General features: G+C 37.1%; 1 protein-coding gene across 8 annotated transcripts in view; it reads right to left on the bottom strand.

The window, feature by feature from the left end:
* The window catches only part of KCNT2 (potassium sodium-activated channel subfamily T member 2), a 117,941-nt gene that overhangs the window by 31,378 nt on the left and 59,239 nt on the right, over positions 1–27,324 (bottom strand). For 5 of the 8 annotated variants that reach the window (XR_010081485.1, XM_063407704.1, XM_063407705.1 and 2 more), the window contains exons 10-19: positions 22,625–22,805; positions 20,359–20,523; positions 18,588–18,724; positions 16,721–16,784; positions 11,526–11,634; positions 6,169–6,277; positions 3,859–3,915; positions 2,994–3,143; positions 1,651–1,880; positions 214–424 (exon numbers count right to left, since the gene is read on the bottom strand). Coding sequence is in view for 7 of the 8 variants with exons in the window: in XM_063407704.1 (XP_063263774.1) it covers positions 214–424; positions 1,651–1,880; positions 2,994–3,143; positions 3,859–3,915; positions 6,169–6,277; positions 11,526–11,634; positions 16,721–16,784; positions 18,588–18,724; positions 20,359–20,523; positions 22,625–22,805 (1,413 nt within the window). In the remaining variant the exon portion in view is untranslated. The remainder of the gene's footprint in view (positions 1–213; positions 425–1,650; positions 1,881–2,993; positions 3,144–3,858; positions 3,916–6,168; positions 6,278–11,525; positions 11,635–16,720; positions 16,785–18,587; positions 18,725–20,358; positions 20,524–22,624; positions 22,806–27,324) is intronic. The other 3 variants (XM_063407706.1, XM_063407708.1, XM_063407710.1) reach the window with 1 other exon arrangement.

The raw sequence follows: 27,324 nt of genomic DNA, 5'->3' as shown, positions 1-27,324 counted from the left end.
CAAATAGAAGAGTAAATCTGCTGGATGTTTTTGTATTTCAAAGTAGGCTTATGTCACTCTGCTAGCATTTCTTCAATGGCAATAATTCCATAATTGGGCTTCATGGGACTTGCTTCCTAGAAGTCCTCAGATTGATCTGCATTTCAAAAAAGATTATGGATGCTTTTTATATGGTATTAACTTTTCCCTTCATTTTACATTTACCATACGTACTCTAAGCCTGCCGAGGCCTCATCATCCGACGGGGTGGTCTCATCCTCTGACTGGTCACTGAGCAGGTCACAGGTGTGCAGGGACGAGGAGTCTGCCACCTCCAGCACGGGGGCGATGCTGGGCCTCCTGCCCTCCTTGCCCCCCTCGGCCGGAAGGGCCAGGGTGGCCCCGCTGCGGCACCCCGTGTCCTGCAGATCGATGGCCACGGTTCCTGGGGACAGGGAAAACATCTCCTCAGCGCCTCCCAGAACGTTTGAAAGGATTCCTGCGTTTAGTGGGGATTGCCTGGCTGCATGGCAAAGGACTGACAGCAGCTGTTTGCTGATTTTCAAGAGTTCTCTCCACAATGGTGTGAGGCTCAGCCAAGCAACTCTCAGGCTGAGAATGGCTTTTCTGGACTACCCACTCCCGAGAGTGGTAGGGAGAAACACTCTTGACTGAAGACTGATTTTTCTCTGTATGGCTAAATTTGGCCCAAAAAGTCATGTTTACAGAGCCATGGATGTCTAATTCTTCAGGTTCAGGAGATGCCTTGGGAAGGTGAGGATCCGACCAGCCCCATGCATCTACTGGCATGCTGACTGAACAGGTGGAAAATGTCTTTTCTGGGGTTGTATTAGACAGACATGTGGTATGTGAACCTGATGCACTAGCTAGAGCCACCCAGACATTTGTTTTAGGTTGCCTAACTGGCAAATTTGCAAATTACTAAAAGCAAGCAAGTAAAAAGCATAAGCATAACATTTGATTGAACCCCATGTTTCCCCTAAACTATCACCGAACAAAGGAATTCTACAACACTACTGATCCCCAAACTTTGGTCTTTGGTTTGTTGACAGGTAAGATTGCTCTGCTGAAGGCAAACAAAATAAAACACTTATTTAAACTGTACTCAAGGAAAGTAACACTTCCTGACAATTAGTCAATGTCTTCTTGTTAACCACCTCTTTAAAATCATATCCTATATGATCAGTCCATATTTATATGCATCAACAACCTGCAGATTTTACTTATGGTGTTTTTTAAATTGAAGAAGCTCATGAAAACTTCTTACAAACAAACAGGTATGAATGACAAAGAAGAACTCATATGATTTACCCACTTGTTTCACTTTGCATACACTTGTTACTTTTTTATACCACAGTCTTAAGTGGTGTAATTCCTCATTGTCAAGTAAAAGAGAATCAAATTCCATTTATTTGTTTGGGGGTTTTGGTTTGTCTGCTTGTTTGTTATTGTCTGGGTTTTTCTTTGGTTTGGTTTTTGTTGTTTGTTTGTCTGTGGGTTTTTTTTTTAAATATCAGTGCAAATGTTTGACATTTTTATATTCTTTCTATTCATAATTATAGTTTCTTAGAAGTTTAGGAAGATGCTTTAAAATGTACTACTCATTAAAAAATAATATGTTGTGATGTGATATTTTTTTTTTTTACTTACCCATGCTGGCTATTATACTGTGTACTGGCAACCTAGAAGCTCCATGATAAGATAATTTTGATTCATGGTTTTTTCTATGCTTTTCTTGCTTCTTAAAAGCAGAATTCTCTTCTTTGGTGATATTTATATAAAAGCATATATCAGTAGAACTCATGATATATCGAGGACCTGGATTCAGCAAAATGTTTTTGTTATCTTCCTTTCTAACACCAATCAGACAGACTCCAAACCTTAATTAGAAAAGGAAAGGCATGGTTCATTTGGCATAGTCCTGAAAACACCAGAATTTCCATTGTCAAAAATGAACCTCAGGTATATTTTTATTCTTTGCACATTATGAACATTTGCAGCTTTCTGGATGACAAAGATGTTTGAAAAATGTGTCCTGCTAAATAGGCCACATCAAATCAAGCAGATTTTATGAGCTCATGAATTCCTAGGCAGTTCTGAGTTTTTTGTGATGCCCATAATATTCTCCTAATGTTGTTCTAGTTGTTTTTTCTATCAGATGAATAGTCCTTTTTGGGAAAATATTGGTAGAAAAATAGATACACGCTATGGGAAACTATTAATCATGTTAAATTGTTCCATTATTTATAAGTAATGGAAACCATTTTCATAATTCATTTCTACAATTCACTCTTAAAAATGTATTTGATTAGTGATAGAAAATAAGGAATTACAGCAAAAAACCCTCTTTCTCTATTTGATTAAATATGACAATAAACCCAGCATTAAGGATTTGATAAATGCTTATTTTATCAAATATAAACAAGCATACATAATTTGTGTTTATTTTGTATGTTCATCTTACAGAGCAGCACTGGATAAGTGATGCATCATCTGGACCTTAAAGTAGGTATGCTATCATCTTTCAGAAAGAAGCGTTTTATGTTTGAACAGAATGTACCATGTGACACCTTTAAATCGACGATTTTCCATAATATGAACATGCCACAAAGGAAGCCAGATTTCCAGCTGAGTCCTAAATACAAAAACCCCACACCCTCCCACCCATTCATTTCCAGATTGTTTTGTACTTGAAAAAAGATTGGTGTTCTTGGAAAACCTCCAAAAGGTGCCTTTCTTTTCTGGTTGTTCAGCCTACCCTTTCTATCTTTCATATTCTATTCTCTTAGACTGAGATGGGCTGTACAGAATGAACATAAGCTTTTACCTGACCAGCTCCAACTCACAGAAATATATCCTATTAGTGGCCAGATACTTAAGCCCAGGAACAGATTAATGTGCAGTCCTGTGCCTACAGTGCAGAGCTACACTGCAGGCAAAACAAGTAATTATTTCTTTGAACTTTTGAAGGTTGATGAGAAAAATAAACATACTTTTTATGGGCATGGAAAGAAGCATATGTGAAGCTCTTCCCCTCATACTCCGCAAAAAAAGTACTTTCTTCCAGGTTAATGTGATACACTTCGTTACCAGAGCATCTGCCATACATTTTCTGCCATTGTTCTGGTGATTGCTGACTCTCCCTAAAACATGAAGAGAATGATTTAATACTTAGTGCAAAGTTCTTATTAATCAGAATGATATTTCATGTCAATAGAAACTAAAAATGTCTACTGAAAAGGTCCAACAGGCTTATCTGAAAGAAGTATTTGAGATTAAATCTTGGTAATATTGTAAGTACAGAGATTATTTTAATGTGTTAAAGAGCATTTTCTGCCAAGTAAGAGACATATAAGAGTATGTACTTTAATAGCAAGAGAGAGGTGGCTCAATTACTTTTAAATCACAACATAATAAGCAGATCCATGGCAATTTGAAGATGACAGGTAAAACCAGTTCTCATTATATTCATAAAGACAGTTTCTGCACATGCTTTGTGGCAGACTCTCTGGTTCCTGCCTGAATATCATTAATAACAACTTATGTAGGAAGGAGTAATTTGTCTTTGGACATTTGATCTGCAAGATTTTTCTGCATTTGCTTATCAGTGATCTTCACCCTCTGGGTATTTTTGGTTCCTGTGTCTTGTAGAGTATTACAAGTATACAGCTTCTTTTCTCTTCAATTTACCATGTTTATTCACTCTCATCATGAAAACATTTTGTTTCAAGATAAGAAGTAAACCTTTTTTTTTGCAACACTTTAAATAGTATACTAGGTATAGAACAGCAGAGCTACGAATGCCATTTCAGAACATTTTTCCTTATTTCACTTTTCCCCCTAAAATAAAATGGTCACCTGTTTAATGTCTGCTTGGTTCCAGTGAGTTGTCTGAAAGCTTCCCATGGGGCTGTACTGTAAAGATCACATTAGCTTCAAGTCAGAAAGGTTATTTTCTTCCAGTATTTTGTATCATCAAACAAACCCTAACAAAGTTGTATTACTAGTTTGGATAACCAGGTAAGAGTTAAAGATAAATGGTAAGATTATTAATTAAGATCGATAATGAGATTATAAATAAGATTCAAGGTAGAATTTTGGTGTCTCACAGACAAAACTTTTGAATTCCATAAGCAGCTGAGAAGACATCAGGATTATTTACACCTCCTTAACAGGTATTTAAAACTTGAGTCCTACATAAGGTTTAATGCAGGTGTTAATAGCAACCATGATAATAAAAGGATAATTAAACAGGAACTAATGTAAAGGAAATAAATTCACTATAAACATTGGAAGTCTATTCAACAAATTATTTTCATTATGTAGATCTAATTCAGTTTTTGGCTTGGTTTATAAATATATGTATATAAATTTTTATTTGTAGTTTAAATAATCTGCTTTCACCTAATCTTTCTACCTAGCCAAACTCAACTGCTCATCTGACTTCATCTTTCATATTCATAAATAAAGGCAATTTCAGATTTTAACTACTAGCAGTTAATTTACCTCTTGTTCAAAAACAGAAAACATCTAGAAAAGCAAAAAAACCCCTCTGAACTATAAATTGGTCAAATCCAAAGCAGTTTTATGCCTGCAGTACAATGAAAAATGCCTTTATTTTGGAGTCTGTCTGAGAATAAATGCTCTGAAGAGTGCTGTCTACAGTAAGTAAATAGTAACTAGACATTTTTCTTTTTACAGTCTTTCTGTGTAAATACAGAAGAGTATTCTTAAAGTAACATACATTGTACATTCTTACAGAAGCACACATTACTTTAATCCTTCAGGATTCAAAGTAATGCTATAACTATTTGTGCAAAAAGCTTTTTTTTTTTTTTGCTCCTAGAATACAATGACCAGACTAGAAAACAGTTACTTTTATCATGCTGGTTACATCTACTTATTCTGATTGCAAGAGAAATCTTAAGCACTTTTGAATTCTGGGACAGTTACTTTGCATCACAGTTGTGAATCTGTAAATAATCAATGTGACTGTGTTAAACAATGAAATGCTGAAGTTCCTCATTACAGCAGCAAACATTTCCCTTTTGTGTGTTTGGTTCTGTGCTGATGGAAAATTCCTGACAGCTGTTAGGAACACTGCTCCTCTTTCACATGGAATATGAAATAACTGGAAAAGGCTCTGGATTCTGTGCATGTCACAGAATGAAAGGTAGGCAGATAAAAAATGTATAAAGAATGTGTAAAGAATGTATTTCACCACAGTGCTCAGCAGGTATCAAAACTGTGTTTTGCTGTCTTCCTACTCGGAGATTCTAGTGCAGACACTGCCATTAAAATCTTGACATTTGTTGTTCTCAGTAGTAACAGTTCCAGGAAGAATTTCTGTTTTCCCCACTCTGAGCAAAGGGCAATACTAGATATGTCATACAGAACGCTAAATAACTCTGCTTATAAATATGTATATATATACTTGGTTCATGGTTACTTGAAAAAGAAGTTAGCATGTTACAAGGCTTACATAGTCTATATGGAGCTATTCCATTTCTACAAATATATTTAGAGATTCACTCTTTATTGCACCTGTGTGCCCACAACATTTCAATCAAGAATACCTTATTATTCCAAGAATACAGCCTAAAAGAGATTCACTAGATGTGGTAAAATTATTTTAGTGAATTCAGAGAATTCTACTGTGACTGTGCAGTCTGCAGAGACACCATAATTCTGCACCATTCCAGCAGTGTGGTCATGTTAAAATCATGTGTGTTTGTTTGCCTCTTACAGGCACAGAAGAGCAAACACCATATGTCATCAAAAAACCCGTGTCTTTTTAGTTCATTGAAACAGACCTTCAAATTAACCTATCAGGAGAGGTGTTCTTAGGACTTTTTAGTGCTTGTAAGTAGAACTTTGTGATAGATAGAGACACTTCAATCTGCTAAACTAGAAATACGATTTTTTCATGTTTTATATTGTAGAAGTGGCACAACAGCATGCAACAAACTCTTAAATACCGGGGGGAGGGGGTGTTCTCTTCAGTCTATACTGCCTTGAGCATTTGGATGCTTTTTATTGTGCAGAAAGTTCCATTTTCTTTTTTAAAACTTTAGTTGTGTGGCAATTCAGGGTAAGCTGTTTTCCAAAGAATATCAGCTATGACTTCTCCAAGTTGTTTGGGATTTTTTTATTGTAGAATATACTTACTGTCCCCTAGATGTATGAACCAGCAGAGTGATTAATGTAGAAGTAGCTGGACATATACAATTTAGAGCTAGCATAGCATATTTGAATTCCTCTTCACATACAACATGATCTGTAGGGAAAAAAAGAAGGATACAAATTGTTTTACAAAAACACTTTAGATTGAACAAAAACTATCATTTCCTTGTCTAGGAAAATGTTGAAGATGGATCAATCAAAAGTTGGCCCAAGACCATCATCTTCTGCTTGAACCTTGGAAATCAGCTGTGTATGATCTTCCCTATCTATGCTAACATGGATTGCTACTGTTTTAAATCCAGATCACAGTTAAATGCTCTCCAGTGCTTGCTGATGGCAAGAAAAGGAAACAGAAATTATTCTTTGATGTAATTCCCATATACCTGTGGCAGTATTGAAATGGCTATGAAAAGGGACAAGCACAAAACTTGTAACTGCTTGTCAGTGTAGAAACATAAAAGTCAGAGAGGTTTTGTAAATCCTGAAGGCATTTAATACTAAGTCAGTTTTTTCTGATTTTAGTGTTTGGTTCCTTCAATGGGAGCAGAATTTGCTTCTAATGAGAAAGAGTATTACAAGTAGTACAGTTGATCAAAACATAGGCACATGAAAATTGCTGAGTAAAGGTAGGAAAATAAACTCCCCACCCAGACCTGAGCTCTGTGATCTGCTTCTGGCTTCACCAAGGTGTCACTGAAATCCTTAGAACCACCTTTCCTCTCTAAGCTGCTTTTCTGACAGAATTTATAGCACAGCTATAACCATGACACTCCCTGGAAATAGAAGTGAAGGCATATTTTGTGTGCTTTCTCTGTTCCTTTTAGTTTGAAATATCTAGAGGCTTTTCAGTAACAGAATCATTTACTACTGAATTGAGTAATTAATTCTCTCATTTTCTGAAGATCAGAGCCTATTTAAATGTCATAGGGAAGGGATGAATTTAGTTATAGAAAGACACTGTCAAATGTAGGACAAAATGAGATTTTTCTTCCTGTAAATATATTTCAGCTATAGCAATTAAATATTTCCTGCAGAAAATATTTCAGACAGAAATATGTTCTTTTAGTTGACCATATGCCATTAATAAACCTACTTGAATTTTAAACCAGGGATTTTGAGGGTGAGGCGTAGTTTGTGGAATATCTTCAGTCCATTGCCATTGGTCAGATGGCAAAGATTTATGAAGTGAATACCAACTGACACTGAAAGAAAGAGAATTCTCCATATTTTTTAATTTGTACAGGATTTTGCCAAATAGCCTTCCCTTATTTTTTGTTTGAAATGTTGTCACATTATAGCTAAACATTTCAAAAATACGAGAAAGAAAAAATACACAGGGTAATGATTTCATCATCTGTTATTTCAGATCTTGTACTTGAACCCATTTGTACATGCTGGCCTAAATATACACAAATGGAATTTAATAAATCACGGATGGCACAATGCAGATGAAAACTCAAATCCTCCACATGCACTCTACTCTCTGATGTATGTGGTGAACTTTCTTGGCAGATGTTTATGTAAAATATGATGTTACCAAAGAATATAGCATGCAGCAAACAGAGATTGCTGTCCTACAGCACCCTGTTAGTCATATCTGTGCAGGAGATTCACAGGGTGGTGTCAAGTGTTTTCACATCAGAGCCCTGGAGCTGGGCTTGTGGACTATTTCTGTACCTGTTGGAGACTTTGACCTTCTGCAGTTAAGTTCCTGTATTAGACACAGAGCAGGTCAAAAATGCCACGCTCATTTTTCCAATGATTGGACAGTTTATAGCTTTCCTATAACATTGCTGTGTTTTCTCTGTATGCTCAGGACTTGTACTGTGAGGATTACACAGAATTTTATCTGCTGCTTTTTTTCTGGAGTGAGCATGAGGAAGCTGGATGACAGCTCTCCCCTACTCAGGCCTGGGACATCAGTCATGTCCCCTGACACAGGTACCACAACCAGCAAATTACTCATCCAGTGTGACAGCAAAGCAGCCAGGAAACTGCACTTTATCTTGAAGTGAATATTAAATATGTCAAATCAGCTTCCCAGAAACAGAAGTATTTTGATTGAGTTTATACTAAAGAAATACTACATTTAGAATTTCTGTAAGTTGCTGTTTCTGTTGAAAATATATTTTGACAGGAGTTTTGTTGCTAAGTCTGTCTCAAATGGATGTAGTAATGCAGTGGGGTGAGTTATGGTTTCTGTGATGCTACTGAGGATAAAACAGACTCCAAATACTGATTTATGCCTGCAGCAGCAGCCATGTGGTAAGAATGACCTAGACCTGGCACAATGATTCTGAGAAATCTTACTTTTGTCAATTTGATAAGTTAACATGACCACTACCAGATCTGATAGAAAAAAATGCTCATCCATTACCTCTAGACTATTTTTATGTGTAATTGGACAGATTAATCATCTGCTGCATTCAAATATCCATTTCAGTGAATCTGGACTATGTTTCTTTGAAACAAACTACTGAAGCTTTGATGTCAGACTTCAACGATCTGTGAAATTCATGTGTGCATTTTGAATAGAGAATGTCAAAATGTATCCCCATTTCCTGGAATTGTAATTATATATAATTTCTAAATATTCAAAGTATATATATATATATATATATATATATATATATATATATATATATATATATATGTACATACACACACATAAAAATTATAGAAGTTTTAAGTTCAGCTGAGGAAATAGTCTCTGAATTGCATAAATATATTGCTCTGCTGTGGAAAATCTTCACTTTATTTCCATTTGTGCTGAAATGCAAGGCCAGGAGCATGCACCAAGGGTAGGTACATGGCCTTCTGTAGCCTTGTGTGTTTGAAAGAAAAGTGGGAAGATTAAGAATGTAACTGCCAGCATTATTGAAAGAAAAACTGGGCATGTCAAGGCATTTTTATATTGCAGATTACTAGGGAGAAATCAAAGCATTTCAGCTGAAGAGATAAGATAGATGCTCATCTGATCACTGTCATTTTAAGAGTGGTTGTGTATTTGAAGTGTTCACGCCTTAAACTTGCAAAGGGCTTTGCTGGGACAAGCATTTATGCCACTCTAGCAAGTAGGTTAATATTTTAGACAAAATAGTTAAAATCCACTGTAAAACACATCAGAAAGCACAGAATGCAAGGATGTGTGTGTTGGCATCAGGTGGAAAGTCAGGAAATCTGACTTTCTGACGGGTCATATGAGCCTGGCCACGGTGCCTCCATTCTCTTCCTTTGAGGAGATAAATAAGTTCCCATTCTTTCATTAAAGACAGGAAGGATGTTCAAGTCTTTATGTTTACTGGATAGGAATACACTGTAACAACTACTTTTCCCATATACTGTTTCTGCCTGAGGCAGAAAGCTCCAGGATGCACAAAATCAGGCTTTACCCTCCATGGGAACATGCAGTCAGTGTCTGAATTTCAGGACTGCCTCGTACAATCTAGGAGGACTGGTCAACCTCATACAAGCTGCTGAGAAACTGGGCTTCTAGTGCTTTATACATTTTCAAAGTAGTTAAAGTTAAACTTTAGTTAGGAGGACTATTTGGTTGTATTACTTCCAAATTGAAAAACTCTATTTTTGACAGCTGTAGTCTGTGTGTAAGGGAAAATAAATAAAAGGAGGAAGAAATCCTATAACTGAATATTTCAGGTTCATAAAAATGCCCATTATTGTTTTGGGAAACCTCTAGAAGAAGAGGAATATCAGATTTAAAAGAAGCTTTTACATTAAGGCAGTAATAAAGCAGCCCTGAATCATGATAGGGAAAGCACTTGGAAAAATGTTCCAGATGGTTGTGACAAATCCCACTCGTAAACACTCTGGACAGGTCTGCAGTCTGCAGCCCCCTGGGTGCATGTTTCAGGATGATGAAGTGTGGGATGGTTTTAATACCAAAGGGGGATCCTCTTAGGAAAATGTATGCCAACAAATATTGTTCTTGTGGCTCCAGCAGTGCCTAACCATTTACAGCAGGTGAGCATCCAGTGGTGATGCTGAAGTTCAGGTGAAGGAAATTTTACCAAAAGAGGTTTTCTGGATTTTCTGATTGTTGTTTTTTGGGGTTTTTTTAAAAAAATATGGTCTAAATTCTCCAATACTTCAGACATGAAAAATTGCCTCTGTTTTACAAGTCTAGTTATATATAAGCTCCTACAGAGAGACAAGCCATTAGGAATAATGAAACTCTCTTAAAAGCACAATTTGGAACAAGAAATTAACACAGTTACAGACAAAGAAAAGCAGCCATGGCTAAGGGAGCAGGGATTCTGTTAGTGCTGGATGGTTTTAAGGGGGAGATGAAAAAGTGCCATCATTCTCATCACAGCATGAGCCTTATTCCCCTCTGTGCCATCTCATAGCTTGAGATTACACTTTTATAACTTCAGAACTGCTACTGATGGGTTTTTTTCATCTTTCTAACCCAGTGGTAAATTCCATAGCTTTTAAAATTACAGCTTTAACTGTTGCTCTGGAGCTGTTCTGCTGGAATTTACTTTTTCATCACATTCTGGGATGATGGAGGAGACTAATATTTTTCCATAGAGTTGTTTTTATTTTTGCATGAATCAGCAGTCTTTTCTTCCTTCGAATATCACTCAAGAAAATTGAATTTTCAAAACTGCAGCTGAAAAGGTAAGCTTCTCTTCTACTTCAGAGCTATTTCTCCAAAAGCATTTGTGGGTTTGCACATGAACATATGTGACTGTTTGGGTATGGACAGAAAGAAAGAGAAACATATGATGCAGAGAAATAGTTTGTCAAATAAAAGATGGTAATCTCTTCTTATAGGAGTGGATTTTTTCTCACATTTCTTAACATCATTTTGCATTTTATACCATGGTTTCTTAAGGCACGCATTTTACTGGATATAGATAAATTAAATGTCTCCTTCCAAAATATTTGCAAGTAATTAAAATAATGTTTTCCATACCACTTGGTAAAAACAATCCAATGAGAAGATTTTTGCCTCAGTAATTAGTTGGATGAAATATTAATGGATGTTCTTGTATACCCCTTAGTAACTATGTTTTAGTAGACAGAAATGACTTACAGACATGGGTACAGTAAGGTGGAGATCTGCCTGGATCTGTAATTAAGGAGTAGTTACACATCAAATAATTCTGCTCTCTATATTATGTAGCATAAGACTATTAATTCTTAAAAGTGCATGTAAATAAGTATTTTACCATGCTAGGATGTGTTTTATTTTACAAACAGCACACTTAATCAGTTTCAAGTAGTAAATATGCCCAGGGATCTCATTTTGCTTGTGTTGATAAAACAAACTGTCAAACACCAACGAGAGCTTCAAATGACTGCAGACTTCCACTTACCTGCAAACTTGATGTGGAATTTATTCTCAGGCTTCAGTATCTGAACATACAAAGGACAATTTGGAGCAAAGTCTTTAACTGCCCACGCTCTTAAAATGGTTTGGTGATCCTGGAAGAAAGAGTACGAGGGGATGCCAATGAAATACAAACACCCATGTCAGATTAGAAAAAGAATCTCATCAGACTTGCTCTGTTTAAGAAAACTCTTTTTAAGGCCAGCTGGCACCCGCTGGTATGGATGTTTATGTGCAAGTTACATAATTACTATTACTTATTAATTTCCAGAAATCTTCCACTAATAAGGTATTTTGAACCTCTGCTATCTTTCTGCAAATGCTAATGATTGTGTCACTTGGAAACGGGTAGCATTTGGATGTGGAATGATTGTGTGGAAACTTAAGATGGCAGTGATTAGTCATGTCTAATTAATCAAGAATTTGGTAGCATAGATGTCCTTCCAAAGAGACTAATAATTAAAATAGCATTAAATGATGACTTCAGGAGCTAAGAGTTTAAAATTGTGGGTAATTCTAAAAATATCAGTTTAATTAAAAGCAGATCTGAACTTCTGTGGACCTAAACATTTGCACAACTGATGTCAGGATTTAGCCAGCTATTAACCAAAGATTCCAAGAGATTTTTCAGGCTGTTGGTTTTTGTTCTTGTTACCACATGGCAAGAATGAGTTAACTGCAGGGTGAATACTGCTATCCATAGAAGTCATCTATGTGATAATGCATTCATATTTTGAATTTTGTGAAGTAAGACTAATCCCAGTGTATCATCCATCAGTTTTTATTTATTTCAAAACAAAAAGAAATATTTCAGGGGAACAGGAAGCTATGCCTGCATTGAAATGCCTTGCCTAGTCATGAAATTGGTGGCATTTAAAGATAAAACATAAAGAATATAAAGAATGATTCATTGCATTTGCAGCATCAGCAGTAAGGAAAGGTTTCAAACTCATGAACACAGGGGAAAATCTCTGCCTGGAACACAGTGTAATTGACATTTTCAAACCATAATATTTCATTATCAATTGAGATGTTAGCAAGTACTTTTTCTACTAGAAAAACTAGGATGGAGTCATAAGAGGATGGCAAAGTATCTTATTTCACATTTTTCTTATTGGTATTTTTATAGATGTAGGATTGCTGTGCCCAGTCAGGAGATTTAAGAGCTTAGGTATAACCTGCTGTAGGTTTTCCTTGTATGCAGCCACATTTTTTTTTTTTTTTTTTTTACTTTTCTATGACATATGGCAAATTACCCTCCTCAGGATATTTTGTGTGTGTGCAGTGTTAGGTTTTTTGCTCTTTTGTCCTAAGGTAATGACATGCCAACACAGCTTAGAAGCAGCAAATGGCTGGGTAATGTGCTAGATGGCCACCACACAGATATGTTACATGCCTAGAAATATAGTTATCTCTATGTTAGATATTTTCTTGGATTTTTAAAGTATGATTTTGCCAAAAAAAGCCTGGTTTTATCAGAATGTGCAGTAATTGTTAAATATAAGACTGATGATTTCGTCATAAAATGATTCAAATTACACTATTTTGTTAAAAACTCAAATAAACCTAAACCATACAAGTTAGAGTTGTAAAACTAAAAGTATGAATCTCAACATGAAATATTTTTTTAATATTATTTTGTAGAAAACGGACTCTTTAAAATTAAAATCTCTTGATGATGATTTGGCCCACTGGCAGTTTTAACACTGCAAAATATGCCTCGCTTTCCATTTTCTAGTTCTCCTTTGAAGCAGCAGTCCACAAATATGTAATATATATATATATATATAAAATGTGTGCTTAAATGCCCTAAATAGCTTTGTAAGATCAACTCAGTGGTAAGCACTGTTAATCTCATAACCTTGCATTATTGTTTCTTTTTTTCTCTCTCCACTTGGTATATCCATGTGTCTGTGTACAGAAGCTGGTTATTTGGTTCCCAAGTTTTTTGCTCCATTACTCTCCCAAATTCCACTCTGAAGAAGCACTCCAGGGGAGAGAAAGAAAAACACAGGTAGGCACCTTAAGTGATGTTTTAGAATCAGTCTCTTCATACAGTACTGTGGCTCTCTGTTTTAAAAATGTAGCAATTCCTGTGCTATATTGCAATCACTTCAAAAAACGTTCACCTTTCTCCCAATAAATGGTATATATATGGTATATACACACAAACAGAGGTAACAAAATTAGGCTTCTGCTCCCATTATTAAATAGATGTTTCTCTGGAAGGTGAGTGAAAAAATATATTCTCTTCCATGTGATCTCCACACAATGAACTGCAGTCAGTGATCAAAAAATTACCACAGATACAAACGGTGATTAATATAGAGGTGATATTTAAGTTCATGTATGAAAAGCTGGAAGTTTTAAAGTGGGTGTATTTAAATCATAAGAACTCGAGGAAATGCATTTAATATGTATCTTAAAGTAGTTCTGTTAGTGGAATCTCTTTCTTGCCACACATAACTTGATAAATTGGTTATATCCGGCTATGTTTGCATCCATATTGTGATGCCATTAAGGCAGTGTAATTTAGATTGCCAGTACAGCAGAGTTACACAATTTGATTAATGAAAGGAGGGTAAAAAATGGTGCAACCTTGAATAGGACCATCCCTGAATTTTCAGAAAGCCTCAGAACAAAGCTCTCAGCAACAGCAGAAATGTTGTCACTAGAAGTTATTAACTAACAAAATAGCAAGCAATGAACAGCCAGGTGCATCCATGGCAAATGAGTAAATCCTCTGCTTGAGGATTGTAGCTGGGGGAACAAAAACACTCATGGGCTTCAAAAATCACTTGAGTAGCAACAGCTGCTCTCGCCGGGAATCTCCTCCTTTTATTTTGACAGCTGTCATGCATAGGAGAGCATCCAAGGCTCTTTTAGCAGTTTGTCAGCTTCTCAACCACAGCAGGGTGGAAAATCAGTGGTACTTATAAAGATTGATACTGGGATGACAGCTGAACTTCCTCCAGCCCAGAGACAAACGAGCCTTCTGTATACTAACATGAGGCTGGAGCAGTGGAGGAAATTCAATACATTGCATTTCACAGCTCTAGGGGGCAGTAAGACTAAATAGTTTTTTAAAAAAAACAAACTTTTCAACCTGCAGCTAAATAACTGGATTCCACGTGAAAAGGTAATCTGACAGCAAAAGAGAAAACAAGGCAGAGGGGTGACAGCTTGTTTAAAAGCTTCAGATCCCACTGACCCTGAGATATCCCTGGGCCCAGGGGAAGGTACCAGCAGAGTGCCTTTGGTGAGATGTGCCTGTTTGTGTGCTCCAGGTACAAAGAGAAATGAGATTTGATACAAGTCTGTAGTGGCAGCTGGAGTGTGCCAGGTGCCATTTTGACATTTCCTGAGTGCAGAAAGGAAGAGCTGCAGTGGGCCACGGCTCCAGAGCCAACCCTGCACCACAGTGGCTGGCAGCTCCATGCAGAGTCCACTGCCTGCCCTACAGCACAGTCCAGCAGAGCTGAAAATGATCTTTTCTTAGCATAAATTCTGAAGCAGTTATCAGCAGAGATGAACAGCTGACTGGCGGTGTTGCTGTAGTTAATGCTGCATAAACCTTCCCAGTGCAGTGTAAATCACTCGCTGATTTTATGGGATTTCTCATTTGTTACCACTGTGCAACTCTCAAGTACATTATGTGAAATGAGATGTAGCTGATTCACTCTGAATTCATGGCTGATTTAGATAAGACACTTGGGCTGTTTTGGAATTTTTCAGTCTCCTAGAAGTTACAGGTATTTTTCCAGGTATTTGCAAGAACCCTTGCTTGTTCTTACCTTTAAATACCCCAGACCCTCTGTCATTTCCAAGCAGCAGTCTGCCTTGCTTGACTACTCTGGGGTTGCTTACTGCCAGTTCAGGGCCTTTCACTGCTGTATTTTCAGGAGTCTATTGCTGATGAATCAAATTCAAAGTCCTTAGCTCAGTAAGTTTACATGTTATAGTAGGAGCAGAAGTTTATTTCTCAGGGAGCTCAGTGACTTTCTGAAAGGGATGGGTCCAGAACAGGATCTTTAGCTAAGATCTTTTAGCTAAGTTCTGATGGCAATGAAGTAGTCAGTGATAGAGAACACATTAAGTAATGCTACAGATAGAACGCAAAGCTCTCATTTCCTGTTTTTACTAAATCTGTTTTCAACATTTAGAAAAATAGTTCTGAGGTGCATGGACACTAATGCACGCAGCACAGGGAACAAACAAGAGGGGCTGGAAGCCATGGTAGAGCAGCAGAGCTGCTGTAGTTGCCATCACAGAAACACTGTGGGATGAGTCACGTCATTGGAGTGCTTCTCTGGATGGCTACAAGCTCTTCAGAAGAGACAGGAAAGGGAGAAAAGATGGAGGGGTGGCTCTTTATATTAGGGAGGCTTTTGATGGCATGGGTATTGAAACGAATTACTGAATTATAAATACTGGTTCTGTCTTGTTAGGCAATTTGTAAGCATCTTCAGGGATAGTCAGACTAATACTGAACCACTTTGGAGTTCAAGATTGAACTGAATGAAGCAAGACTGCAATAATTTATTGTAGTGCACACAATGAAAAGTTTTAAGTTATGTTCATAAATCCATCCTCAGTGGACTTTTTTTCTGGATATTTGTGATCAGTAGATAATTTCTCCAGCTGGAAGAGTTCTAGTTCATACAGTTTTATTATTTTATCACAGATGCACTGCACAGAGGTTTGTATTAGCAGTGTTCCTTTGTGGACAGTAACTTACCTGACTGCAAATAACTACCAGCATGGGCAAACCCACAGAAACTTATTTAAAGAATCTTGCCATTTTTAATTTTCAAAATTGGCCAGAATGAAAAATGGTCAAATAGTCTCATATATATTGGTTACTTGAATTAGTCACAAATTATTTATAAATTTGAATTCAGGCTTTACTTCATTAGTTCTGAATATACCAGTCAGTTGATACCTGTCTCTTTTCTGATTTAATAAATATGATTGATTAAATTAAATATCTAGAGCAGTTCAGGTACTTTGAAAATTGACAGAATACCATTCTTGGAAGTGATTAATGACCAATTATCAATGTATCTGTAAGGTACTATGAGAGTACTTTTATGCTATTCTGCCCTTGTTGCATAAAAAAGAACTGAGGGGGAGAAGGGCAGTAAAACCTGTACATCCTCTTGTTTCTCCCTCCCCACTTACAGCTGCTGTCCTGTCCACCTCACAGCGGCTGCTCAGGATGAAGCAGGCTTCAGCATTGTCCATCCTGGAAGAGAGGAGACAAACCTGTCACTCCCCAAGCAGGTACTCCCCGACTCGTGTCTCACAGTCAGAGCCTTGCACAGGAAACAGAACACAAAGTTGAGTCTGTTCTCGTTTCCTACCCTGGTAAAAGCTGTGCTGAAGTAGTGAAAGCAGAGAGGCCTCAAACTTAATTTGCAAAGCATTTATCTGCCATGAGTATGGAAGGTGAATAAATAGCACCAGTCTGCCTGGTGTGTAAGAGTGCAACATGCACAAGTCATTACTGCTAAGAATGAACAAGAGGGGGCAGACAATAGACTTGTCTTGCCTAGTGAGAGCAGAAAGTTGGGTAGATGTACAAGAATAACGTGCTTGGGATAAATAACAGACATTTCTGTGTATATATGCATTAAATGAACTATTTCCAGTTCATGGTGTCTTTGTTTAGGAAGAAATCATGGGAGCTCTATGAGGAATTTCAGCTAAGCATGGAATCAGTATGAGGAACACAGGGTCTTTACTAAAGTTACAGGAAAGAAAATTCAGTTAAATTAGATGAGATTTTTTGCAAAAATGCAGTCTTTTGTTAATTGGCTACTCACTACTGATGCAGTCACCCAAATTTGGTATTTCCTTACTTTTTGGTGTGATCTTTATCATATTATTTTGACATTGGGTTCACATATAATATATGGATAAATTATGATAATGAGACCCTTCTTGATTATTTTGTTGCTTTTGGTAACCATTACTTTATTTATTAGAAGAATTTTATCATATGTCTTGTTATCTCTTCAGTACATCATGTTCTCATTAAAAAGAAATACACCAAACATCTTGAGTACTGGGTTATATTTCATATCAATGTTCTATTAAATTCCCACTATGCTTCTTCCCTCAGGAGAGGTTGAAAATTATTCTGTGACAGGTACATTCAATTACTTCTTCTGCAGGAAAAAGCACAGTTCCATAGCTGACTACCTCCAGGTTATTATAAGTGAAATTCAAGATTATATTCAGGGAACAGCCTTGTTTTAATTCTTGTAATGTGTAGAACAAATGTCAGCTAATTCCACACATGAATTCCTTCTTGAAATCAGAAAGAACACAAAAAGAAAAAAAAACAGATCTCTCCAAAACAAAATTTCTAATCCCAAAAAAAGCTTTCTTGTCTTGTCAAATTTTCAACAGCTATAGAACTAGTTGTTTTTTCAGCGGCAGAAGTCTGGGAAGATAACACTGCTCATGAAGCTTCTCAGAGATGAGATTTTGGAAATAACTCCCCTCAGGTAAAGAATGTCACAAATAGCCAGACAAGGTATTTGCTTAGTTTTAGTTATCTACAATACAGAGTAATGCAGATGAGTTAAATCAGTTATTTGCTAAGAATCACCTTCCCCTCTGTTTGTAGAGTTTAAAGAGATGATCCTTCTACATTAATTCCACTGTGGGTTCCTTTGCAGCTCAAAAGATTGAGCACTGGGGGGACGTGTGTGTAAGGAACTGTGTTTTGATAAATGTCATTCACTATTAATTGGCAGAGAGCATCTCCTAGAAGTGGTGGAAGTCTGTGGAGAGCCCTGAAGAGTTCAGGTATGTACAGCAGAATAGTTGCTTAATGTTACCAGGCTGAATGTAAGAAAACACTGTACAGTGAGTTCAAAATTTCAGATATTAAGAAAAACAAATTATATCAAAGAGGTTTGCTTTGCCTTCTGAATAAACATGACTTTCCTTCTAGCACAGCTGTTGATGCTTGTTAAACTATTTATCAAAATAAGTATGAGTGAAAAAAAGTGAAAAAGAATGGTCAATATTTGCCTACTTAGCTCTCAACAGGTCTTGATCCTTTAGGGCTGAGCCTTGCAGGTAGATAACTCTTTGGGACCACATTGGGATTTGTAACACCCTTCGGACCTGAGCGTCCATCTCCGTAGGACACAGAATAACCACATAATAGTCCTGTCAAAATAGAAGAAAAAGAGGAAATAATCATGGTTATAGTTGCTGGAGAATGAGTCAATGGTGACTTGGGATGTCAAAAATGTCTCAGATAAGATGCTGACAGACAGAGTTCATTTCCTCAAAATTTTTTCCTTTGCATTAATGGGCCAATCCAAACTGCTTCCTGTGCTGCTTGGAAGAGGAAAAGTAAGGATGATTTGAAGGATCCATAAGTGCACAAATGAAAAGGAGGGATAAATGGAATATGGGAGAGGAGAGTGAGAGCTTAGGCCAGGCTATTCACAGAAATCTTTCTTTCTGCAACACAGATTTTTGCAGAAAGCAAAGTGGCATTGGATGCAGTGCACCAGCTGTATCCTTCATCTTCTCAGTGCACAGAATCATTAAGGTTGGAAAAGATCTCCGAGATCATTGAGTCCAACTCAATTTCAACTGTGAAGGGAATGTATATAAGCCCTTTTAAGTTACCTGTGTAGTATTAGGGCTTTTCTTCTTTGTCTCCAGTGTATCACAGAGCCTGAGTCATTCTTCAGCTTAGTTAACTAAATGTTGAGTTTCAGTTTGTGTTTGTATCTATAAAGAACTGGATTTCTTTGTGCAATTGCTTATGCCTCTTACTAGCTAATTGTTTGGGGGAATATTTTGGATTTGGGATTTAGCAAATTACTGCCCAGCCATTTGAGGATTGTATTTGCATGATTCTTGCAGTAGGTAATGAAGCATGATATCACAGGTAACGTAGTAAAAGACATAGAGAAGGTTTACTAAAAGGGAGAGTCTGTACCAAAGGCAATGATAATAAATCCAAATTGATATTTCATGGAAATAAGCTTCTAGATGTTCCAAATAAGCTATATGACAAGTTTGCATTACCTAGGGAATATGTGTACACTAACAAAATCTGTGTGTTCTGTCAGGCTCTTTGTCCTTTCAAGTAAATGTATTTATTTCTTAATTTCCACAATTCCAAGAGGATCTAATCCTTGCAATCCTGTGTCATGTGCTCTAGGATGACCCTGCCTGAGCAGGGAGGTTGGACCAGATGACCCCTGGTGGTCCCATCCAACCTGCCTCATTCTGTGATTCCTAACACTGGCAAAAAACGAAACAAAATGTGAAAGCCAAAAGATGTTTTCACTTGTGAGGATTTTGGGATCCAGTCCCAAAACAACGGGAAAAAATAAATTGAGTAGCTTTCATTTATTTTCTCTTTTAGGGTAGAATCTAAGGAATTTGCATGGAAATACCTGTTTCTAAAAAGACTAACATAATTCAACAAGACACGCATTCTACCTATTTGGTCTATTCACCTCAATACCTCAGTGTAAAATGCCTCCAAACCCTGTATCTCAGCTTCTTATTGCAGGTATAGAATCCCAATTCTCTTATCTATTCCCAAAATCAATTAAATTAATTATTAAATTAATAAACATTATTAATTAAATTATTAATTAAAAAAACATTTCAGAAACATTTCTTTAAAAAAAACAAACCAAAGCAAACCAGTGTTTTGAGTGGTGGGGTTTTTTTTTGCTTGGTTCAGGGGTTTTCCTTTTTTTTTTTTTTGGGGGGAGGGGTGGGGCAGTGAGGGTGGTTTGTTTTGTTTTGTTTTTTTTTCCCATTCTCAGTACCTGCAGTCTGGGGTGGGCATAGAATTCATTTAAGAAATCCATGAGTAAGTCAATCTTCAGAGAGCTCACACACAGCACAACGTGTTTTTCCGTCTGAGCTCTGTATCGACTGTAGTTTCCTCCGGACTTTTGCCTCTCCATCCACAGATATGCCAGCTGTTCAAACTGCAAGAGATGCCATTGTCAGTGAAACAGAGACCAGTAGGTGAGCGCTACAGCCCTATAATGACTTGGCAGTGTTGCATCGTTCAGCTCATGCCTCTGTGAAAAGCTGCCCTTAGCCCACAGTATCTTTTCTTTTGTAAAATGTTCTCTAATTAGGTGATCACAAACCATGGCAGTAGTGCCAGAATCTAACATACACAAACAGCAGTGAGAGTTCATTAAAATACCATGAGAATACACTAAATCACAGGAATTTAGGAAAGAATGAAGGCTGGTACCTTATTCCTTTAAGTATGTTATGCCTCTGAGCTCTCTTTTTCTAGTATTGTGACATAATTGCTTCCCTTGTATGAAAGGTTAAGTTTTCACACACAAACTCTGAATATACTTGGAGAGGCACCATTTTTTCTTAGTTTGGGCAGTAACACTCTCAGAGATTTTATAATGTTCTGGAGGTGATGTTCTGTAAACTCTCTTATCTGCCACATAATTTTAGATACAACTTAAATACACAGCAGCTGCTAAGAGAGCAAGTTTGCCTTTGTCAGCTGAACAATACAGGCAGGTTAACAGCAAACATTACTGCTCTGAATCCTCCAGAGCTACGAGAATACTGTGACAGTCTGCAAAGGAACATTCAAACACCAGCTCAAAGCTTCTTGTAGGTCACACATGTTTAACACTGAGCTCAATTTAGGTGTATGGCTGTGTGATAGTGTCTTTTCCTCATCCACATTGCACTGATGGAGAGGCTGGATCGTGAATAAGAACTGATTTCATTTCTTTGCAGGGCAAAAGCTCAGGAGAGAATGCCTCCCACGCCATTATGTATATGGAAAACTATATGAAGCCCCATTATCACTACAAAGGTATAAAATAAGGTAGCTAATAATAGGTAAATCTATGTGAAATTCCAGTAGATTCTAGGTTATTTACTGCTCATGTGGAGCTCTCAGGCTTGAAGTATGTATCAGGACTATCTTAAGGATGAAATTTCTATTTCCAAGGAAATGCCAGATTTCTTAAACAGAGCACGTTTTAGTTTTCAATAGAATATGTATTTTACTAATTTTTCACTGAGTGAGAATATAATTGTGTTAGTGCATACGGCTATGAATACATACATTCAATAATTAATTAGAGTGTTAAATTACTTCAAGAAAATTAATGCTAAAAGCTTGAGCTTCCACCCTCCCAGGGCTTGTGTGTTGTCTTCACACACAGAGCTTTAGTTCTCTGCCAGAGAAGCAGGGCCTGGGAACCATGGCTGTGTGAGAAACTTTGGAGCTCCATGGTCTAGCAGGTCCACTGTAAGCTTTGATAAAAATGCAGAGTGTGTCCCCACATCCTCTTTTTCTGGAACAAGGGCTGAGTGATCACTACGTGTGGAATAGTGAACATCTTGGCAGGGTTTCCCACGTAACCTCGGGGTTTCTGTCATCCAGCCTCACCTAATGAGCTGGAAAACGCTTGGTACAAATTTCATAAAGCTGACTGACTCCCTGAAACACTTGGATTTTCATAAATTGCTCTTTCTCTGTTGAAACTGTTAGAAGTTCTAAACTTAGGCAGGCATGAAAAGTTCCTAACTGTGCTGCTCGCCCTGTGTGCATGTGTTCCATACACAGCTGTGAACCCAATTTGCTTGAGTTGCAGATTTAATGAGATTTTTTTCAAGTTAGCACTGAGCTGCAAGAGTAAGAGAGGAAGTAGAGAGAACCAGGATTAGAAACAGGGAGAGCCTGCAGAGGAAAAGCTGTATTCATAAAGAAAGTGCTGGCTACTGTTGTGGGGGTTTTTTGTAATTGCTCCATTAATAACAAACCCATATCTTGGGATAAAGGAAGTCCTCTGCAGTACATGACTGGCACAGAAAACCTTCATCAGCACTTGAAAACTGTTATCAGTGCCCTGTTTTATAGTATAAATCTAGAGTTATAGGAGAACATACAGCAAAAAGGAAAAAAACCACAATAGGAGAGCTAGACAGTTCTTTTTTCTGACATTTTCTGTGCAATAATAATAGTAACAATAAATTATTTCAGTTATTGTTCCTTTGTTTCAAAAACAATTCTAAAGAGAAAAGAAAAGCCACATTTACCTGTATGGGCAACACCACAAGAGCAACACAGATCATAATGACAACAAGCAGCTTTGAAGGCCATATCTTGGGTGTAACATCCCCAAAGCCCACAGTGGAAAATGTCACTATGCAGAAATAAAGGGAGTCAAAGAGAGTCAACCTGTTTCCTGCTCGTTCCAGATGCTGAATTCCACAAATACTACGTAGAAAAGAATGAATAAAGACATGAAAAATAAAAACTGTTCAAGCTTGATGATTATACTTGCAGAGAACTATTTTCAGAATTCATAAATTGCTTAGCAAAAACATTTTTTTAAAAGAAAAGTAAAAATGAGTATCAAACCAGAAGTGCTATATTGTTACAATTTTCAAATGTCATTTGTAATAAAAGAAACACATTTTTGATTATTCTAATATAGGCACAACTGTTGCTAGGTTTTGCTTAGTGGCTGTTGTGAAGGAGAGGTGGTATATAGAACATCATGGATTGATGCAATTCCTTTCTAAACCAGAACAAAACAGATGGTATAGAGCTGCCACCATTCAACATTTTTTATAGATCTGTTTCAACTTTTTCAGGAAGGGTTTGCTGCCACGGCCAAGAAAACTGCACATACAGCTTCCTTTAAATCTGTGTCTCTTTATGTTGGCCTCTGGCCCTTTCTTGGAGAAAGTTACTGATGTGAACCAGTTAGGAGAGCTCACGATGCATACTGGGAGGTTTCTGTTGGTACAAATGGGTATGACTGTCTGCACTGAACTGAATGTGAGAACTGCAGGCTACTGAGCTATCAGAGGAAAGAGCATCCAGGGTCAGCCCTCAGGCAGGGAGTGGAAGGTGGCAATTGGTGAGGTTCTGCTCACTAAAAGTACACAGCAGAAATACAGGGCTTGGCTGGGTCTGTAATAGCAGAGCTGGTGGAGTTCAGCCCTTCCAGTCACACATTCCTGAGAAGAAGCAAATGGCAGCCCAAGTTAACTGGTAAATATTTTTCTTGGAATCAGCATGATCTGCTTTTGGTTTTAAGAAGCTGTAACAGAATCTCCCCACAGGTCATCCTGCTATCTCAAATATTGCAGATTCCAAAAACACTTTACTTTGTAAATATATACCACGGCAAAGAGCTTTCCAAGCATGTTATCTTCTCTGATACAGTGGAATTACTTAGATCAGTTCAGGCTTTTAAATTACATTCACCTATATAAAAAACCCCACAATGTGTGAACCACCCTGAACAGTGCTTCTTCCCTCTTGGAGCTAGCAGGAAGATATCTCCTCAGAGAACTAGATAAATAATTAATAAATCATATCTTATTCCTTGGTAATTATTCTAGAACATACTAAATATTATTTCTTCATGTATGATATTCAGATGGTAAGAATCCCTCATTAATATCTGCCATGGGAAGACCTTTGCATCACCAGGGAGACCCTGTGTTTATAACAGTGTTAGCAGTTGTTCTGTTCTCTGTTCTGTTCTCCAAATATAATTTAGCTGTGGGCAGTGGCATTTCCAGAACATATGGATCAAATTCCCAGTTTCCTTTTCACAGTTCTAGCATTTGTAGTTTTCACACATCTCAAAATGTTCTAAAAAGGGTGGGGTTTTTTCCCTGTTGTTTGCCTAAGTTTCATGCCTCAGTCAGAACTGATATTTATATTCCTATCCAGTTCATCCCACATTTTTCACTGGAGTTGTAATCCAGATCTTCCATTATTTCACTATGTTCACAGTTTCACTGGGTTTTCTTTTTTTTTTTTTTCCTTTTTTTTTTTAGTATAAAGATAATTATATTTTTGTCCCTGAAAATACTAACAGAAGGACTGTAAGTAATTATGCTAATGAAGCTTTCTTTTGGTCTCAGACAAGGAAATTTCTCAGCTAAAGCCTTCTCTAGTTTTAGTATGAAATAATGAATGATATTGTAAAGGCACTGAAGCATGGAAAAAGAAGCTATTTTAATATCAATATTCACAAAAATTACATGTAGTTTTAAAAGCAGAATGGAGATGGGTTTTTCATTCTTTATTTTTATTATTCCTAATCACCTGTGTGCATTTTCTTCTCTCTAGTTACCTTTTGTGGATATATCCCAGAAACACATAACCTTGACTTGGGGAATTAAACTCCTAAGGGCCAGGAAAGCACCACTTACACTGAGGCAGGGATGTGGTTCCTCTGTAACAGGCCTATGACACCACTGCCCTCAGCAGATTAAATATCTGCAGATGAGGTTCTATTGAACCATAATGCATGAGCCATTGGCAGAAATGTATTTTTTCTGGTGCTCATGCCTGTGAAATTGCTTGGTGTTTGTAAATGCAAAAGGATCCATTTTACTCCTTGCATCTGACAGGATGGATTGAAATATAAAAATTTGGTACTGTCGGGCTGGTTTTTTCCTCATTTTCAAGGAGTTAGAACTGTTGTTTATTTCTTGCTCTTTTTGTCAAACCTTAACATTTTTTAATAGCTTGATGATACAAAAACTCAGGTCTTGAAGAATTTAGTAGTAGTAGTAGTAGTAGTAGTAGTAGTAGTAGTAGTATTGCTGTTGTTGTTGTTATTGAGATTTCCATAGCCAGCCCACCCAATCATACTTTAGTTGAATTGAAATAAGGTAATATACCATGAACCATTTCAGCCTTTTCTAAGTGAACAGCAGAATTCCCATTGAACTGAAATTAGGATTTCATTTCATCAGCTCTACTCCCTTATAGTTTTATGTATTCCTGTTCCTTGAAGCCATCAAAATAATGTGCCTGATCCAAAATGTTGTGGATTTGAGATGTTTCTCATTGAACTTGGTGGGCATGAGCCAAAGCTTCCCACATTTAGTAAACAATGTTAGTCAAGAAGACAAGGGAACTGCTTCTTTGCTGAAGAAGAAATCCAGTCCTTCTAACAACTTGTTGATCATATTCATTTCTTTCCTCGAAATTATTTGCACCTCATTTGCAGTTCTACCAAACTGTACTTGAAGCCCTCACCCTGCATACAGGGGAATGATAAATCCAAAATAAGGTTACCAAGTCTGGGTGTTTCGGTGCCCTGCTGTTTGTCTTTACTGGAGCCAGAGAGCATCAAAATGCAAAAAAACCCTGATTTTCAAAGAGACAGCTTTATTGGGGTCTAATTAAAAAATAAAATATTACCTCTGTGACTACTCCCTTAAGAATATTACACTTTCAGTCCACCAACAAAGCCTTTAGAGAAATGTTACTCAGCACTGATAGCATGTTCCCATCTGTCTGGGAATTACCTGATGACACTGCAGAGAGAGCGCAGTGGAACACCAGTGGATGCCCAAGAAGCCAAGTCCAGATGGATTAGTTATTCCATTCCCCCCATCCCTGACATCTTTTAATACATCCCAATTCCTTAGACAAATAGTAGTATCAGCTTTTTTTTTTTTTTCAGAAATGAAGTGTTAATCATTACTTTTAGCATAAATTCTGCAAGTAAAACTACACATGTTCTTGTCTGCCTTCTTATGTTTCCTGACATATTGAAATGTGCAGTAATTCGGGCTTCATATTTTTCCTGTTTTGATTTTCTTTTTTGGTGATATTTTTATCTCCTTGTTTGCTTCCTCTTCCTCTTTCATCTCCTGAAGATAAGTAATTTATTTAGTCATCCTTGGATGAACAAAATGATTTCAAGCAGGAAAGGAATGTACAGTAAAGGCAATGCTAACACCTACTGGTTTTGGTGGAGAAAATAAAGCACTGTAATAATCAGTACACAGAGAGTCCCTAGTTAAACATAAGGCCAATTCAGCACCTTCTATGCCAATTTTAGGACTCCTGTGAATTCAGGAAGGCTGTCTTTTCACAGTGGATCTAAGGGAGGCAGTTACAACAAAACAAAATTGCCTCAATGCAGAGATGTAGTATTTCTAAAAAATCCCACAGAAAGCCAAACTAAGTTTCTGCTGAAGCAAAAGTAGTATGAGAAAATGTATTACAAACATCCAGAGGGCAGAGTATGATTCCAAACACTCTGTTACCACTGCACTTGAAAAACAAAAAGTAAAGAGAATAACATGTAATCTCTGAAGATTGGTAATGTTTAGTTTGGTATTATTTGAACTCTTGAGAGTTCAGTCTCTGTTTTACAGGAAATTTTCTTTTTAATTCCAGGAATCTTTGTTTGCTTGAGTATCCTATGTGCCAAAACTAACTCCTTTTTGTAAATAGGCTGTCTCAACATGCACTACAGAAATAAATACTACAGAGTAAAATAATCCCTGAGACTGTCAGTTTCCTGTCATGCTGCAGAAGCATGTCACAGAAATGGATGTAACAAGAACCATTTGGATAGTATTTTGCAAGTTCTGTACATTAACTATCCTTATTTATAACCAATTGTTTAGAGTCTATTTGATAGTAGTTTATATTTTCATTTGTCAGCATTGACAAATTAATCTGACGTCTACATTTTCACTTCTAGAGAAAATTACTGTTTACACATACGAGCTCTTGAGGTCTAATACACTGCACCAGAGGCTGAGCCAAACTCAGAGCTGCCTCAGCAGCAATTACAGCACTGTTTTCTTTGGACCTGTAACTCTGAGCTCCACCTTGTGTAATCACTTTGCCATATTTACAGCATATTTACTGGCTGAAGGGACTGGCTACTGAATGTGTTGAAATCAACATGGATTTGTTTTATCAGATTCAGTGTCATTCTGTGGCTCAGTGCTTCTGTACTACA

Source organism: Prinia subflava, chromosome 10 (genome assembly GCF_021018805.1).
Source record: "Prinia subflava isolate CZ2003 ecotype Zambia chromosome 10, Cam_Psub_1.2, whole genome shotgun sequence".
Classification (NCBI taxonomy): Eukaryota; Metazoa; Chordata; class Aves; order Passeriformes; family Cisticolidae; genus Prinia; species Prinia subflava.
Note: the sequence above shows the minus strand (reverse complement) of the source record. Positions and strands in the feature narration are given on the sequence as shown.